At 46.8% G+C, this 17,660-nt stretch overlaps 2 protein-coding genes across 3 annotated transcripts in view; both read left to right on the forward strand.

The window, feature by feature from the left end:
- The window catches only part of npr1a (natriuretic peptide receptor 1a), a 37,791-nt gene extending 32,669 nt beyond the window's left edge, over window positions 1-5,122 (forward strand). The window contains exons 17-22 of the mRNA XM_049602533.1: window positions 377-523; window positions 734-857; window positions 1,899-1,967; window positions 2,575-2,749; window positions 2,983-3,081; window positions 4,381-5,122. Coding sequence (XP_049458490.1) covers window positions 377-523; window positions 734-857; window positions 1,899-1,967; window positions 2,575-2,749; window positions 2,983-3,081; window positions 4,381-4,526 — 760 coding nt within the window. The 3' untranslated portion in view covers window positions 4,527-5,122. The remainder of the gene's footprint in view (window positions 1-376; window positions 524-733; window positions 858-1,898; window positions 1,968-2,574; window positions 2,750-2,982; window positions 3,082-4,380) is intronic.
- Window positions 5,123-7,446: 2,324 nt separating this feature from the next.
- Window positions 7,447-17,553, forward strand: ints3 (integrator complex subunit 3). Of its 2 annotated transcripts, none has more exons than XM_049602534.1 (29): window positions 7,447-7,777; window positions 9,167-9,250; window positions 9,333-9,416; window positions 9,487-9,600; window positions 9,771-9,855; window positions 9,937-10,003; window positions 10,105-10,246; window positions 10,355-10,484; window positions 10,571-10,668; window positions 10,972-11,163; window positions 11,248-11,335; window positions 11,459-11,538; window positions 11,623-11,714; window positions 11,827-11,933; window positions 12,284-12,403; window positions 12,489-12,618; window positions 12,698-12,752; window positions 12,954-13,057; window positions 13,143-13,307; window positions 13,413-13,566; window positions 15,442-15,510; window positions 15,596-15,671; window positions 15,756-15,869; window positions 15,959-16,007; window positions 16,094-16,300; window positions 16,476-16,576; window positions 16,650-16,722; window positions 16,799-16,955; window positions 17,127-17,553. In XM_049602534.1, exons 1-29 carry the CDS (start codon window positions 7,694-7,696, stop codon window positions 17,202-17,204), a joined length of 3,099 nt encoding a protein of 1,032 aa, XP_049458491.1. In that variant the 5' UTR covers window positions 7,447-7,693; the 3' UTR covers window positions 17,205-17,553. The 2 variants fall into 2 exon arrangements, with proteins under 2 accessions (XP_049458491.1, XP_049458492.1); XM_049602535.1 differs by having other exon boundaries at window positions 7,448-7,777; window positions 16,094-16,261.
- The last annotated feature ends 107 nt before the right edge of the window (window positions 17,554-17,660 follow it).

The raw sequence follows: 17,660 nt of genomic DNA on the forward strand, positions 1-17,660 counted from the left end.
CCCTGTCTGTCCCTCTGTCTGTCCCCCTATCTGTCCCCTGTCTGTCCGCCTGTCTGTCCTCTGTCTGTCCCCTGTCTGTCCCTCTGTCTGTCTGCCTGTCTGTCCCCCTAATGTCCTCTGTCTGTTCCCCTGTCTGTCCCTCTGTCTGTCCCCCTGTTTGTCCCCCTGTCTGTCCCCATCTGTCACCCTGTCTATCCTTCTGTCTGTCCCCCTGTCTGTCCCTCTGTCTGTCCGCCTGTCCGTCTCTCTGTCTGTCCCCCTAATGTCCTCTGTCTGTTCCCCTGTCTGTCCCTCTGTCTGTCCCCCTGTTTGTCCCCCTGTCTGTCCCTCTGTCTGTCCCCTGTCTGTCCCTCTGTCTGTCCCCCTGTCTCCTCAGAGGTTATGGCTCCAACATCTTGGACAACCTTCTGTCCCGTATGGAACAATACGCCAACAACCTGGAGGAGCTGGTTGAGGAACGAACACATGCGTATCATGAAGAGAAACGCAAAGCTGAGAACCTGCTGTACCAGATACTGCCACAGTAATCTATTACTCTACCAGATATTGCCACAGTAATCTATTACTCTACCAGATACTGCCACAGTAAACTTTTACTCTGTACCCTATTACTCCTACTGTCACTGTACTCACTACTGCTGTACAAGATACTGCCACAGTAATCTATTACTCTGTACTCTAGTACTCCCACAGTAACTATACTCAATACTCAACTACTTGTCCTGTGTTGCAGTTCTGTAGCGGAGCAGCTGAAGCGAGGTGAGACGGTTCAGGCTGAGGCGTTTGACTCCGTCACCATTTACTTCAGTGACATCATTGGCTTCACCGCCCTGTCCGCTGAGAGCACGCCACTGCAGGTCAGCAGAACCCACGGGGCTCAGACGCCCTCTGGTGGCGACACCAGGTGTTACTACTAGTGCTGCATGATTTGATAAAAATGTGCGATTGCAATTACAATATAATAAATAAATGGTATCGTGAGTCTTGTTGCTTGTTTCCCTGCATTATATCAGGGAGCACTGACCTGACAGAGTTACTGTTATGGACAGACAGTGTGTCAATGACCATCAACAGACTGAGCACAGTCAAACACACTGCTCACACAGCAGCGCAGCACGACACTGTACACACAGCGGAGCGAGCCTGTGTTTCGTTCAGGCGTTGTCACGTAAATGACAAATTCCAGCACGCCATAGCACAACACAGCAGCATGTCAAGTGGGCCGAGCCCGAGCAAAGTTGCTCAATTTTTCATTTGTTATGGAGTCCATGATTTCCCTGTGACCTTACAGATGTTTGCGTAACTGTGCTTGGATGTTGTTGTATGAGGCTCTGGTGTCTTTCAGTTGTCTCTTTGTCTTTAACGTTACACGGCTCGGCTTTCTCTCACATGCACTCTTCCTACTTCTCTCTGTGCTGTCTCAAGTGCTGATATAGATTGGTCGTGTTGCTGCTGGACGTGGCGACTTTAACTTTTACACTTACACAGCATGTCTTTCTGTTCAACGTCGCCGTACCTGAATCCAAAGTACCGCCATGTGATAGACGTTGCGTTTTTTTCGCCACCAGCTCAGCCTGTTCATGTTCAAGCTCATGCTGTTCTTCAGCGTCTGTGTTGGTCACTGCTGCACGCCGGCTGCACACGCCAGGATAGCTTGTGGGCGTGATGTCAACAAACTCCACACACTACAGGAGAGGCAGTCACGTTCACAGGCACACACGTTAACATTTATTTAGCCTACATTAAATCACAAATCGCAGCCTTTTATGCGGTTATGTAATTGCACAGCCTGACATTGCGATTGCGATTAGATTAATTGTGCAGCGCTAGTTATTACAGATGAACACATACCTGTTCCCTGTGATGACATCATCACCTGTTTGTTTTTCTAATTCCAGGTCGTGACCTTGTTGAACGACCTCTACACCTGCTTCGATGCCATCATCGACAACTTTGATGTTTACAAGGTGAAAACGTTCCTCACAATGCTAAGCTAACAGTTTCCCTCTGCTTCCTCTCTTCATGCTAACAGTTTCCCTCTACTTCCTCTCTTCATGCTAAGCTAACACTGCTTCCTCTCTTCATGCTAAGCTAACAGTTTCCCTCTGCTTCCTCTCTTCATGCTAAGCCAACACTGCTTCCTCTCTTCATGCTAAGCTAACAGTTTCCCTCTGCTTCCTCTCTTCATGCTAAGCTAACACTGCTTCCTCTCTTCATGCTAAGCTAACAGTTTCCCTCTACTTCCTCTCTTCATGCTAAGCTAACAGTTTCCCACTGCTTCCTCTCTTCATGCTATGCTAACAGTTTCCCACTGCTTCCTCTCTTCATGCTAAGCTAACACTGCTTCCTCTCTTCATGCTAAGCTAACAGTTTCCCTCTACTTCCTCTCTTCATGCTAAGCTAACAGTTTCCCACTGCTTCCTCTCTTCATGCTAAGCTAACAGTTTCCCTCTACTTCCTCTCTTCATGCTAAGCTAACAGTTTCCCACTGCTTCCTCTCTTCATGCTAAGCTAACAGTTTCCCACTGCTTCCTCTCTTCATTCTAAGCTAACAGTTCCCTCTGCCGCTCCCAGGTGGAGACCATCGGTGACGCCTACATGGTGGTGTCTGGTCTGCCGGTGAGGAACGGGAAGCTCCATGGGCGGGAGGTGGCCCGGATGTCTCTCGCTCTGCTGGACGCCGTAAAGAGCTTCAGGATTCGACACCGAGCCAATCAGCAGCTGCGGCTGCGCATCGGCATACACAGTGGTCAGTGGTGTGTGTGTGTGTGTGTGTGTGTGTGTGTGTGTGTGTGTGCGCGCGCTTATCTGTGCTCTTTGTGAGGACCAGTGTCAGCTACCGGCAATAGGGGGACATTTTGGGCAGTTGTCACTGTGGAAAAGTACAGGGCTGTGTGTGTGTTATAGAAGGACCATAAAATAACAACTCTGTGTGTGTGTGTGTGTGTGTGTGTGTGTGTGTGTGTGTGTGTGTGCGTGCAGGTCCGGTGTGTGCAGGTGTGGTCGGTCTGAAGATGCCCAGGTACTGTCTGTTTGGAGACACCGTCAACACAGCGTCACGCATGGAGTCCAACGGAGAGGGTAACACACACACGCATCACTTCCTGTCTCAGCTGAACATGAGACGACTTTTTGTTGTTGTGACATTGTCTTAATGTTGTGACGTTGTCATAATATTGTGACGTTGTCATAATGTTGTTGTAACGTTGTCTTAATGTTGTGACGTTGTCATAATGTTGTTGTGACGTTGTCTTAATGTGTTTGTGACGTTGTCATAATGTTGTGACGTTGTCTTAATGTTGTGACGTTGTCATAATGTTGTGACGTTGTCTTAATGTTGTTGTAACGTTGTCTTAATGTGTTTGTGACATTGTCTTAATGTTGTGACGTTGTCTTAATGTGTTTGTGATGTTGTGACGTTGTCTTAATGTTGTGACGTTGTCATAATGTTGTGACGTTGTCTTAATGTTGTTGTAACGTTGTCTTAATGTGTTTGTGACATTGTCTTAATGTTGTGACGTTGTCTTAATGTGTTTGTGATGTTGTCTTTATGTTGTTGTGACGTTGTCTTAATGTGTTTGTGACGTTGTCATAATGTTGTGACGTTGTCATAATGTTGTTGTGACGTTGTCTTAATGTTGTGACGTTGTCATAATGTTGTGACGTTGTCTTAATGTTGTTGTAACGTTGTCTTAATGTGTTTGTGACATTGTCTTAATGTTGTTGTGACGTTGTCTTAATGTGTTTGTGACGTTGTCTTTATGTTGTTGTGACGTCTTAATGTTGTGACGTTGTCATAATGTTGTTGTGACGTTGTCATAATGTTGTGACGTTGTCATAATGTTGTGACGTTGTCTTAATGTTGTGACGTTGTCATAATGTTGTGACGTTGTCATAATGTTGTTGTGACGTCATAATGTTGTGACGTTGTCATAATGTTGTTGTGACGTCTTAATGTTGTGACGTTGTCATAATGTTGTTGTGATGTTGTCTTAAAGTTGTGACGTTGTCATAATGTTGTGATGTTGTCTTAATGTTGTTGTAACGTTGTCTTAATGTGTTTGTGACATTGTCTTAATGTTGTTGTAACGTTGTCTTAATGTTGTTGTGACGTTGTCTTAATGTGTTTGTGACGTTGTCTTTATGTTGTTGTGACCTTGTCTTAATGTGTTTGTGACGTTGTCTTTATGTTGTTGTGACGTTGTCATAATGTTGTGACGTTGTCTTAATGTTGTGACGTTGTCTTAATGTTGTTGTAACGTTGTCTTAATGTGTTTGTGACATTGTCTTAATGTTGTTGTGACGTTGTCTTAATGTGTTTGTGACGTTGTCTTTATGTTGTTGTGACGTTGTCTTAATATTGTTGTGACATTCCCTCAGCTCTGAGGATCCACGTGTCGGAGGCAACCTGTCAGGTCCTTCAGGAGTTCAGCTGCTTCCAGCTGCAGCTCAGAGGAGAGATCGAGATGAAGGGGAAGGGACGCATGAGGACGTACTGGCTGCTGGGAGAGGACACCACTGCCTGACGGAGGAGGGGACGGAGGAGAGAGGAGAGAGGAGAGGACGGAGGAGAGAGGACAGAGAAGAGGAAAGAGGAGAGGACAGAGGAGAGGACAGGTGAGAGAGGACGGAGGAGAAAGGATGGAGGAGAGAACAGAGGAGAGGACGGAGGAGGGGACAGCAGAGAGGACAGAGGAGAGAGGACAAAGGAGAGGACAGAAGAGAGAGGACAGAGGAGAGGACGGATGAGAGGACAGCGGAGAGGACAGAGAAGAGAGGACAAAGGAGAGGACGGACGAGAGAGGACAGAGGAGAGGACGGATGAGAGGACAGCGGAGAGGACAGAGGAGAGGACGGATGAGAGGACAGCGGAGAGAGGACAGAGGAGGGGACGGAGGAATAAAGAATTAAAAACTAAAGTTAAAGGTCTTCCTGCTCCTCTTTCAGGTCAAAGGTCAGACAGACACAACCAACCAGCTGAAATTTCACCCCTCTTCCTCCTCTCTGATTGGACGCTGACCTCTGACATCATTTAAAGGGACAGTTCAGGTTTTCAGAATTTTTTTGAGCAGAAACTCAGACACACGAATGTTCGACTGTAAAAATAAATCATTTCAAATCAGCCCTGTAAAAAATAAAATCTGTGTGTGTGTTTTATTTTATTTAATAATTCAATTTAATCATTTCGAGAAAACTTCTTGGACACAAAGACATGGGTGGCTCAAGTGTGACTTTTTTTTTCTTAACCCTCCCTGAGCTACAAATATGACAAATAAATATATATATAAATAAATGTAGAATAAAGTGATTGAGATGAAAAATCACTTTTTTAAGCTCAGATTTATTTATGTTTTTCATTCAGCACTCGTGATGTGTCCAAAGACTGTCTGAAAAGTTAGAATTCAACATTTTCTGGCTCTGATAAATGGTGTAAGTTGGGCAATTTTTTAAAAAGAAAATGTGCCGCTCAAGCCCACTTGTTTTATTTAAAAAATCTGCAAAACTTTTAAGAAAAAAAAAAAAAACATTTTAAAGAAAAAGATTGTCACTATTAATAAAAACAAACAAATGAAAATGAATTAAAAAATGCCCAAAAATTTGAAAGACAAAAAAAAATCATCAAAAACAGTAGCCCCTTTCATACTGCCAGATTTTCAGCGAATGTTGGGCCGTTTTGCCGGCAAGCTGCGAGCGTTTGGACACAGAGCCGGATTGGCGAGTTGATCCGAGGTGCCCAATTTTCCTCCTCGTAGGGTAGACATATTGGTGGAACCTTTTTGGTTTAAAAAGAACTAGGCGGCCTTCCGCAACAGGAGGACCTGTTGATGACTTGTGGGAGGAGCTGTTGATGACGCCGCACGTGCGAGCCACTGGCGGTGGATAAACAGGAAACAGCTGATAGCAGGAATTAGCGAGCAGCTAGTAGCAAGAGGGAAACACAAACCTGACAGACACTGTAAAGATGAGCAACTGGGGAGACAAGGAATTGCGCGCCCTCCTTGTCCTCGCAAACGAAGAGGCCATTAACCGTCAGATGAAAAAGAAAAATCAAAAAATTCTTAAAGAAAAAGAATTGCCAAAATAGTTGCCCAAAATTTTCAAAGAAAAAAAACACAAGAAAACAATGCCCCAAATTAAAGAAAAAATTGCCAACATTTTTTACAGAAAACCACTGCCAAAGAAAAAAAGAAACAAACAAAAAGCCAAAAAAAAGGAAAAAAAACTACAAGAAAAACAAAACCCAACAAAATTTTTCAATAAAAAAAGTCACAAAAAAATTCTCAAAATAGCCAAAAAAAACAACAAAAATAATAGTTAAAAAAATCTTCCAAAATCAGAAAAAAATCGCCAAAACTTAAAACAAACCAAAAAAAAATTAAAGGAAAAAAATTGCCAACATTTTTACAGAAAAACAAACAAACAAATGAAAAAAAAAAATCAAAAATACACCAAAAATAAAGGAAATTACTGTAAAATATCATATAGAAATAAATAGCTAAAAAAAAAACAGGCAAAAATAATAGTAAAGTATCTTCCAAAATTAAATAAAAAAAATTGGCAAAATGTTTAGAAAAAAAAATACCAACAATTTTTAAAGGAAAACAAAATCACCAAAACATTGTAAAGAAAACAAAATTGTTAAAGAAATTCTAAAGAAAAACAAAATCATCAAAAATTGTCCATATTTTCTCCACAAAAAAAAATCCGAAGCAAAAGTCACCAAAAATAAAAAAAATACCGACAAATTTTTAAAATGGAAAACAAAACCCCATCAAAAATAATATTAAAAAAACCTTCCCAAAAAACCGCCACCAAAACTTAAAAAAAAACACCAAAAATTTTAAAGGAAAAAAATCACAAAAAAGAAAGAAAATTGCCAATTTTCCCCCATAAAAAATTTGCCAAAGTATTTAAAAAGAAAAAAAAACAATCTTAAAGAAAAAAAATCGCCCAACAAATTAAAAACCACCAAAAATAATAATAAAAAAACCCATCCAAGGGTTTGTAGGGCAGTTTTTGGTAAAAGAAATACAAAATACAACCATTTGAAACTGTATGTTGGGGGAGCTAAGTCCAAATAAAAATATAAATCCTTCCCCAGTGCTTAAAAAATATTTGACAACCCATCAAAAATACAAAGATTTGTCCTCTGTATAATTAATAATGAACAGCCCCTAAAATATCTTAATACTAGAAATTAGGCAGTTTTAAAAAAGAATTACTGATCAGGCTGCAACTAATGATTATTTTTGTTATCGATTATTTCTCTTATTATTTTAATCGACTAACCGCTGCAGGGTTGTTTGTGCTAAATGCTGTTATGGACGGTTTCCATTATGGTTTCCATGCTCAGCAGGCCGGGGATTGGCTCCAGATTTCCTCTGCTGTCATTGGTCCATCCAGACGTCACTCAGAGCTCTCTGTGCGCTGAGTGGTCAGAAGGCCTTCTCGGTGCGGAAGTCCGTTATGTTCCTGAGCTCGGTCACGGAGCGGGACTCGGAGTCAGAACGACCCTAAAATAAGTTTTTAAAAACACGCCGTTACCGACCGAACCGGCTCACACGGAGGCTCCGGTACCGACAGGAGCCCCACAGTTTCCGGTACACCGGCAGAACCAGTCAGAGCGACCCCTGAACCCGGAGTCCCGCTCCTTCGCAGCTCCGCGGGGCCCGGCGAGGCGCGGCGGGAGGAGATGGAGCCCGCACCGGCGAAGGCGAAGCCGCAGGGCCGGCTACTGGTGTCCACCCAGCTGGACGCTAAAGACGAGCTGGAGGAGGTGAGTTGACCCGGTTTAACGGCCCCGGAAGTACATTTAACTCTGGACAGAGCGGGTTGGAGCGGGTTTACCGGCGGGTCCGGGCAGTTTGTGATCAGTCCGGATACAAAGAGAAGTGTTAGTGTGGAGCTACATGGAGGTTAGCAGGCTAGTTAGCATGGCTAGCATCATGCAGCCGTGCGGCAGTGAGTGTAAACACGGTGTTTAATAGACGTCACATGAAGACACACGGCTGAGGACAGTTAGCTTAGCATGCTAACTGCACGTAAACATAAGTATGAGGTTTAAAAAGTGACAGGTACGCATGCGCTGTGAGCGTGTTTCGCCTGTCAGAAAGATGCTGACCAAACTCCATTCCGAAAATCAGTGATTTAACATCGGTGAGCACAGGAGCTGCTGGTGTACTGCTGCCTCTGTCAGTCTGTGTTGTTGTTGTTGTTGTTGTTGTTTGGTGTTTTAAAGGGTTAATTCAGATTCACCGAAGTCACACAGAGACACTAAAGAAGTAACTGACGGAGGCAGCAGTACACCAGCAGCTCTTGTGTACAGTCAGCTAAAATTGATGTTCTTCTCAACGTAATCTGGCACAGACGGAGAACTGAAGGTGTTAACGGCTCTCCTGTTGGAACAGGCTGTCAGACAGAAAGGAGAAGCAGTTAAACACACTGATGTTGATGGTTTTAGTCGATATGCACCATGTTGCATCTTTGCCGATATGTATTAACATTTTCTGGCTGTGATAAATGGTGTAATGTAGGTGATTTCTTTCAAAGAAACATGGAAAACTTTTTAAAGGGAAAAAAGCCAAACTATTTTATAGAAAAAACAAAAACCAAATATTAAAAAACACAAAACAACACACCAAAAATTAGAATAAAAATCGCCAAAAACTTACGTTTTAAATTAAAAATCCCCAATTTTTTTTATTTATTTATTTATTTTTTTTTGTTTTTGCCAAAACAGTTTTAAAGAAAAAAGTCACCAAAAAGAAATCATAGTTGTGGTGGAGTGTGCTGCGGAGAGAAGAAGGCAGCAGACGCAGGATTCAGGATTGTGGTTGAGACCTCAACTACGTTTTATTTCACAGTAACGTCTCCACTGCTGCCGTCACATCCTCAACTAAATCATCAATCTTGCAGGACAAGAGAAATAAATAAATCTCAACATTAAATAAAACAATAATTAATCTTAAACAATAATGCGTCAACTGTAGACTTGTGACTTTATTCTCGTAGATTTTTTTCTAATGTTGTTTTCATGTCTGTGAAATGATTTCTTCTTCTCTACAGTTCGGGGGGCGGGGGGGGCGGATATAGTGATGATGATGAAGATAACGTCTCGAATTTAGAACTCATTATCATGGGTGTGGGTGTGGGTGTGTATTTGCAGAGATTGGAGCGTTGCGTTGGAATCGTCCAGTCGTTGACCAATGGGCTGTCAGACAGAGAAGCCAATGACGCGCTCACCGGCAACGTAAGAAGCACTCACACAGTGATAAACAGTCTCCAAGGCAACAGTCATTACTGGTCTGACTTCCTGTTTACCTGTGCTGCAGGTGTGTAAAGGTCAGCAGCAGCATGAGGAGGTGTGTCTGGGTCTTTTCACTTTGGTCCTCACAGAACCCGCCCAGGCCCAGAGGGTGAGTCACCGCCACCGCCACATCATTCTGAGTGTGTGACATCACTGTGACATCACTGTGTGTGTGACAGTGTTACAGGGACCTGACGCTGCTCACCAGAGACGGGATGAACGTGGTACTGGTGAAGATCAACCAGATCCTGATGGAGAAGTTCCTCAAGCTGCAGGACGTCCCCAGAACCCAGGTAAACAACACAGGTGTAGACACGTACACAAACCCAGGTAAACAAAGACAGGTACACAGGTGATAATTATTATTCCTCTGTATGTAGATGAGGTGTGACGTTAACGAGCTCTGGTATTAACAGTGTGTGTGTGTGTGTGTGTGTGTGTGTGTGTGTGTGTGTGTGTGCAGCTGGTGTGGCTGGTCAGAGAGCTGGTGAAGAGTGGCGTGATGGGAGCCGACGGTGTCGTCATGACGCTGCTCAAACAGATCGCAGGTCAGTTTCATGGTGGTGTTATTCATGGTTAATAATCAGAGCATCAGGAGTGATGACGCCATCACTGTGTGTTCACGTCAGGAGGAGACATTTCCACCAAAAACCTGTGGTTGGCTGAGAGCGTCCTCGACATCTTGCTGGACCAAAAGTACGATTCACTTTTAATTTATTTCAACAGATGTTTGTATCAGTGTACGTGTTTCTGTGAGGGCACACCTGTGAAGCAGGTAAAGATGTTCCTGTGTGCAGGGAGTGGGTGTTGAAGAGCGGGATGCTGATTGCCATGTCGGTCTACACCTACCTGCGCCTCATCGTGGACCACGGAGCACCAAACCTGCTGACTCTGCGTCAGAAAGAGGTCGACTACTGCATCGGCATGCTGAGGGAGAAGGTGAGGGGAAGGAAGGAAGGAAGGAAGGAAGGAAGGATGAAGAACACGTCTGTCTGTCCTGATGACCCTGATGGTTATCGTGATAACCCCGTCTCTCTGACTCTGTAGTTCATGGAGTGTCTGATCATCGGCAGAGATCTGGTTCGTCTGCTGCAGAATGTCGCTCGGATACCGGAGATGGAGCTGGTGTGGAAAGACCTGCTGCATAACCCCCAAGTCCTCAGTCCTCAGTTCACAGGTAAACTACACTACCCACAATCCTCTGTTCACTACTAGACTACCCACAATCCTCTGTTAACACCTGTACTCTGATGTGTGTCTCAGGTGTTCTTCAGCTGCTCACCGCTCGAACTTCCAGGAAGTTTCTGGCGTGTCGTCTCACACCTGACATGGAGACCAAGCTGCTGTTCATGACCTCCAGGGTAACACACATTACACACGGCACACTACACATTACACATTACACACTGCACACTGCACACTACAGGTGGTCAGTTGGCTTCTGACTGTATCTTACCTGTGCTTAGGTAATCTCTCTGACTGTATCTTACCTGTGCTCAGGTAATCTCTCTGACTGTATCTTACCTGTGCTCAGGTGACCTCTGAGTGTATCTTACCTGTGCTCAGGTGACCTCTGACTGTATCTTACCTGTGCTTAGGTAATCTCTCTGACTGTATCTTACCTGTGCTCAGGTGAACCGTGACTGTATCTTACATGTGCTCAGGTACGTTTCGGGCAGCAGAAGCGGTATCAGGACTGGTTCCAGAGACAGTACTTGTCCACAGCAGAGAGCCAATCACTGCGCTGCGATCTGATTCGTTACATCTGTGGTGTGGTCCATCCGTCCAATGAGGTGCTGAGCTCCGATATCCTGCCGCGCTGGGCCATCATTGGCTGGTTGCTCACCACCTGCACGGTAAGGGGCGGGGCCTCAGGCTGTCAATCTGAAGCTCAAAAATCAATAATCAATCAATCAATCACTGTTTTTGTGTGTCTCCAGTCGAACGTTGCCGCCTCCAACGCCAAGCTGGCGCTCTTCTATGATTGGCTGTTCTTCAACCCGGAGAAAGACAGCATCATGAACATAGGTGACTGACTGACTGACACACACACACACACACACACACACACACACTTGTTAGTGTAATTGTGAGGCCTTAAACCATCCCATAATAACCAACACTAAATACTATGTTGTGTTTGTGTCTCAGAGCCAGCCATCTTAGTGATGCATCACTCCATGAAGCCTCATCCCGCCATCACTGCCACGCTGCTGGACTTCATGTGCCGGGTAACACACACACCTCACACACACCTGAGACACACACCTGTGGGTCATTGCCTTCCATCATCCCTTGTCTCCTTCCCTCCTCAGATCATCCCTCACTTCTTCCCTCCGTTGGAGTCTCAGGTCCGTCAGGGCGTCTTCAACTCGCTGACCTTCATCATGGAGAAGAGAGTGCTGGCGTATGTACACACACACACACACACACACACACACACTCCATATCCTCTCTGTCCTCTCTCCTCTCTGTCCGTGACTGATTATTGATCGTCTCCTGTCCTTCCTGTCTGTCAGTCACCTCGCTCCACTCTTTGATAACCCAAAATTGGACCGAGAGCTGCGATCGATGCTCCGAGAGCGTTTCCCTGAGTTCTGCAGCGCACCCTCGCCCCCGACTGAAGGTAACCATCAGTATGTCTGTGACCGGTCTGACTTCCTGCCCGACTTCCTGCCCGACTTCCTGTCCGACTTCCTGCCTGACTTCAGTCAATTTTATTTATAAAGCCCAATATCACAAATCACAGTTTGCCTCACAGGGCTTTACAGCATACGACATCCCTCTGTCCTTATGACCCTCACACTTCCTGTCTGACTTCCTATCTGTGTCTCTCCGAGTTAACAAAACATGCCAATAGCATAGAATGTTAGTGAGTTAGCTTGCTAACTACATAGGCTATTCTAACAAGTAAATGTGACCTCTGTGTGTGTGTGTGTGTGTGTGTGTGTGTGTGTGTGTGTGTGTGTCCTGCAGTCAAAATGGAGGAGGCTGTTTCCTTGGAGTTGGACAACCATGTGTTGGACAAGGAGGAGGGTTGCTATGACAACACAGAGGCCGCCTTCAGCGACGACGAGGAGGAGGTCAACAACAAAGGTGAGAGGAGATTCGACCGGTTTAAACTTGCTTTAAATTTCAGATGTGAGTGTCATGGTGCTGTCACTGACCAATCACTGTGCAGGAAAGAAGAGGGAGTTCAGGTTCCATCCAATCAAAGAGGCTGTGGTTGAGGAGCCCGCTGACATCACACCCTGGCTCGACCAATTAGACGACACCATGAAGGAGAAAGTCCAGCAGCTGCAGAAGACCAGGTGAGACCCCGCAGTCCTCCTTCAGGTCCTCAGATCACAGTAATTCATCATTAATCTGTGAAACAAAATGTCTCCTCAGTGACACCGAGACTCAGTGTGAGGTCATGCAGGAGATCGTGGACCTGATCCTGGAGGTGAGTGTCCCCTGTTTGGTCTCTACTGGACTCTACTGGGTTTGACTGAACTCTATGCTAACAAGTAACCTAATACACTAGAATCTTAGCGAGTTAGCTTTGAAACTACCAAGCTAACTTGCTAACATTCTAGCTTATTGGCACGTTGACTCGTTAGCATAGCCTACCTAGTTAAGCTAATGTTAGCATGTTGTGTTGCAGGAGGACTTTGACACGGAGCAGATGTCTGCTCTAGCGTCCTGTCTGGCGGAGCTGTTTAAAGATCACTTCAGAGGAGACGTGCTGCCGGAAGAGATCACTGAGGAGTAAGAGCAACCGATCAATAAGCTTATTGATTAGAGACCCCAGAAACAGGATCCACCATCATCTGTCCTTCTGTCTGTCCCTCAGGTCCCTGGAGGAGTCGGTGTCCAAACCGGTCTGCCTGGTCTTCAGGAACCTGGTCACCATGCAGGAGGACAACAGTGGCTTCTCAGTGCTGCTCGACATGTTGGCAGAGTTCTACCAGAAACAGCCCAAGATCGGATATCACCTGCTGTACTACCTCAAAGCCAGGTGAGGCCGCCAACACACCTGCTGTCTCCCAGACGTGACGTCCAACGGCATGAGAGGAGGAGTCTTAACGTGTGTGTGTGTGTGTGTGTGTGTGTGTGTGTGCAGTAAAGCGGCGAACGGGAAGATGATGCTGTACGAGTCCTTTGCTCAGGCGACAGCGCTCGGCGACCTGCACACCTGTCTGATGATGGACATGAAGGCGTGCCAGGAGGACGACGTCCGGCTGCTCTGCTACCTCACCCCCTCCATCTACTCTGAGGTACACACACACACACACACACACACACACACACACACACCCTGCCGTCACGTGTCGAGGTCACCCAGTGTGTCGAGGTCAGGGGGCGTGTCTTCGGTTGTTTGTCTGTTGTTTATACATCCATCCAGTTTCATCCGCTTACCCGAGTTCAGGTCTCGGGGGCAGCAGGCTGAGCAAAGTCCTCCAGACGTCCCTCTCCTCAGCAACACTCTCCAGCTCCTCCTGGAGGACCCCGAGGTGTTCCCAGACCAGATGAGATCTATAATCTCTCCAGTGTGTTCTGGGTCTGCCCCGGGGCCTCCTACCAGTGGGACGTGCCCAGAACACCTCTAACAGGAGGCGCCCAGGAGGATCCTAGTCTCGCCACCAGACAATCAGAGACCTCCGCCTCCTGATAGTCTGGGGACACTCCTTTCTAAAGTGTGTTTAACACACCGGAGAAAACGGCCGGCAACAAAGCAACGCCTCTTGCATTTTTGAAAAGGACACGCCTTCTCAGAAATGTGCGCTCCCCCTTTTCTCGTCCGCAAGGAAACAAACACACAGAGAGCTTGAAAATGGATGCCGAGAGATTTAACTCCGTTTTATCAAACGTGTGCTCATTCGTGAAGAAAAGATATTTTTTTCACGGACCGTTTATTGAGTTATTACCTATTACAGACACTGCTAACGGCTAAGAAATAGTAATATTTGTTCAATCATTGTGTTTATAGACTTTACAAACATCGGATTAGTCCAAACGGTGATACAGTGATGTGAAAAATGTGATATATAGGCTATATATATAGCTAAAAGCTCTGCTGGTTTTCTACCCTGAAGTATTTGTAAACAACAAGGCGATTCCCTCTATAGTCCGGCCGGACGGATGAGTCATGGCCTTGTAAAAGATTATGTTTGTTTCTTTTAGTTGGCGAGAATGTGTCGCCGCAAACACGACAAACATCCACTAACTTTGATGGCGTTTTCTGCGAGCACGGCTGAGCCATTTTGTACCACTACACGTGTTTCTAGTGGGACTATGTTTATGAGCACAAGAGTTCAGCGAGCCACCGAAGGACCGCCCTGCAGATTTACTATTGGTTCTGCAATGTAGGGAGTTTTTTTATACTCTGAAATTGTATCCGCCCATCTAAACACAAAATCAGGGAGAAAGTCATCAGTCTAAAGACTGACTTGTGAGTCTAGGAGGATCCTGATCAGATGTTGAACCACCTCAACATGAAGGAGCAGCGGCTCTACTCCGAGCTCCCTCCAGATGTCTGACTCCTCCCCCTATCTCTAAGGCTGAGCCCAGACACCCTACAGAGGAAACTCATTTCAGACGCTTGTATCTGTGACCTCATTCTTTCAGTCACTACCCAGAGCTCATGACCATAGGTGAGGGTTGGGACGCAGATGGACCAGGAAATCAAAGCTTTGCCTTCTGGCTCAGCTCCCTGTGAACCATGAGGGTCTAGTACAGTGCCTGCATCACCGCAGCAGCGGCACCAAACTGCTGATCCATCTCACGCTCCATTCTGCCCTCACTGTGAACAAGACTCGTGAACTCCTTTTCTTGGGGCAGTAACTCTCTCCCAGCCCAGAGGGAACAATTCACTGGTTTCTGGCAGAGAACCATGACCTCAGACTGGGAGGTGCTAACAGAACCACATCATCTGCAAAAAGCAGAGATGCAACTCTGAGGTCCCCAAACTGGACCCCTTCCTCCTCGAGATCCTCTCCATTAATTTCACAAACAGGATTGGTGACAAGGGATGACCTTGGCGGAGGCCACACCCACAGAATATGTGTTTGACTTTACACCAAGTATGTGGACGCAGCTCTCACTGTGGTCACTTTGTTTATATTAAAGATATTTGTTTTGTTTATTTTCAGTTTCCAGACGAGACGTTAAGAAGCGGCGAGCTGCTCAACATGATCGTCGCCGTCATCGACTCCACACAGGTAACTGACCACCGGACTCACCTGACTCACCTGTTCACTGACCAGGATGTAATCTCTGTCCCTCTGTCTGTCCCTCTGTCTCCAGCTGCAGGAGCTGATGTGTCACGTGATGATGGGGAACCTGGTGATGTTCAGGAAAGACTCGGTCCTCAACATCCTCAGTGAGACACACACACACACTCACACAGTGTTTGGACAGCAGTGGACACTCTGTCCTCATGTCTCCTTGTCTTGTGTGTCCACAGTTCAGTCCCTGGACTGGGAGACTTTTGAGCAGTACAGCACCTGGCAGCTGTTCCTGGCTCACAGTATTCCTCTGGAGACCATCATTCCCATCCTGCAGCACCTCAAATACAAAGGTGAGCCACGTCACATGATCCAGGAGACGTCCAGGAGACGTCTGCTGTCCTCCGTTCTGTTGTCCTCATTCTGTCCTGTCCCCCTGCAGAACATCCAGAGGCCTTGTCCTGTCTGCTGCTGCAGCTCCGCAGAGAGAAGTACGACACACCAGCACACACTCAGGATGTGTCCTCAGGCGTCTCTCTGTCCCTGATAACGTCTCTGTCCCTCTGTGTGTCCCCAGGCCCAGTGAGGAGATGGTGAAGATGGTCTTGAGTCGTCCCTGTCATCCCGAGGACCAGTTCACCACCAGCATCCTGAGACACTGGGCGTCCAAGTACGACGACACGCTGGGAGAACACATCAAGGCCCAGCTGATCAAGAACAACAACCAGCCCCGCAAGAGACAGAGGTGGGGACAGGGGACACGTGGGGGACACAAGAGACAGAGGTGGGGACAGGGGACACATGGGGGACACAAGAGACAGAGGTGGGGACAGGGGACACATGGGGGACACAAGAGACAGAGGTGGGGACAGGGGACACATGGGGGACACAAGAGACAGAGGTAAGGATGGGGCGGAGGGAGGACACATGGAGGTGGACTAACCTGTGTCTGTCCCCAGTCTCCGCAGCTCCAGCAGTAAACTGGCTCAGCTGACCCTGGAACAGATCCTGGAGCACATGGACAACCTGAGACTGAGTCTGAGCAACACCAAGAACAACTGTGAGGAGACACACACACACACACACACACACAAACAAATGATTATTGACAGCTGATTGGTTGTCTCCGTCAGTCTTCACTCAGACCCCGATCCTTCAGGCACTGCAGCACGTCCAGGCGAGCTGTGACGAAGCACACAAGATGAGGTATGCACACACACACACACACACTGGAGAATGACATCACACCAGGTGCTGTTGACATCACTTCCTCCTCCTGCAGGTTCAGCGACCTGTTCGCGCTGGCGGAGGAGTACGAGGACTCTCAGTCGAAGCCTCCCAAGTCTCGCCGTAAGGCTCCGGCTTCCTCACCACGCTCCAGGAAGGGAGCGGCTCCGCCCACCAACAACGAGGAGGAGAGTGCCTCCAGCAGCGCCTCGGTACGTAGGCTCTGCCCCACAGGTTCAATCCCCCACTGCAATCTGGGTCCTCTGGTAGATGGCGCCTGCTACTATTGCTGATAGTTGAGACAACAGACAGGAAGTAAGGGGGTATGACATTACATGTCGTCATGTTGTGTCCATGGTAACAGGATGTCTTGTGTCTTTCAGGAGGAGGAGGACTCAAAGCCCAAAGCGCCGAAGAGGAAGAGGAAAGGCTCGTCAGCGGTCGGCTCCGACAGCGACTGACGGAACCCTCTGACCAATCACATGCCAGCTGCGCCACAGGGACCGTCAGCCAACCAGCCGCTCTGACACTGGAAGAGGCCCCGCCCCTTCCGATTACACGCACTGACTGCTGCCGTGGGAGGGGCGGGGCTCTGAGGCGCCACAGACTTTGAAATCCATGTGATGAACGGACTGTTGCTGTTTCCATGGAGACGAGGACTGACTGAGCTCAGGGTCACATGTCACGGTGTGGTTACTCTCCCATGATGCACCACGAACTCTGGAACAGTGACTGATTTTAATACACGATGATGATGATGATGATGACGAGTGTGGTTGTTTGTTGTACTTCCTGTTCGCTTTATGTCGGGGGTGGGTGGGTGGGGGGGGATTTTGGACTTCCTGCTGTTTTTAGCAGCCACTTCCTGTTTGTCTCGCTGCAGTAAAATCAGAAATCAGTTCATAATGTTTCATGGT

The sequence above is a fragment of the Epinephelus fuscoguttatus genome, linkage group LG17 (genome assembly GCF_011397635.1).
Source record: "Epinephelus fuscoguttatus linkage group LG17, E.fuscoguttatus.final_Chr_v1".
In the NCBI taxonomy this organism is placed as follows: domain Eukaryota; kingdom Metazoa; phylum Chordata; class Actinopteri; order Perciformes; family Serranidae; genus Epinephelus; species Epinephelus fuscoguttatus.

Coding starts and splice junctions, on each gene's coding strand:
- ints3 (XM_049602534.1), top strand. CDS start 7,694: ATGGAGCCCGCACCGGCGAAGGCGAAGCCGCAGGGCCGGCTACTGGTG. Junction 10,247..10,354: donor TCGGCATGCTGAGGGAGAAG/GTGAGGGGAAGG, acceptor CTGACTCTGTAG/TTCATGGAGTGTCTGATCAT. Junction 11,715..11,826: donor ATGGAGAAGAGAGTGCTGGC/GTATGTACACAC, acceptor CCTGTCTGTCAG/TCACCTCGCTCCACTCTTTG.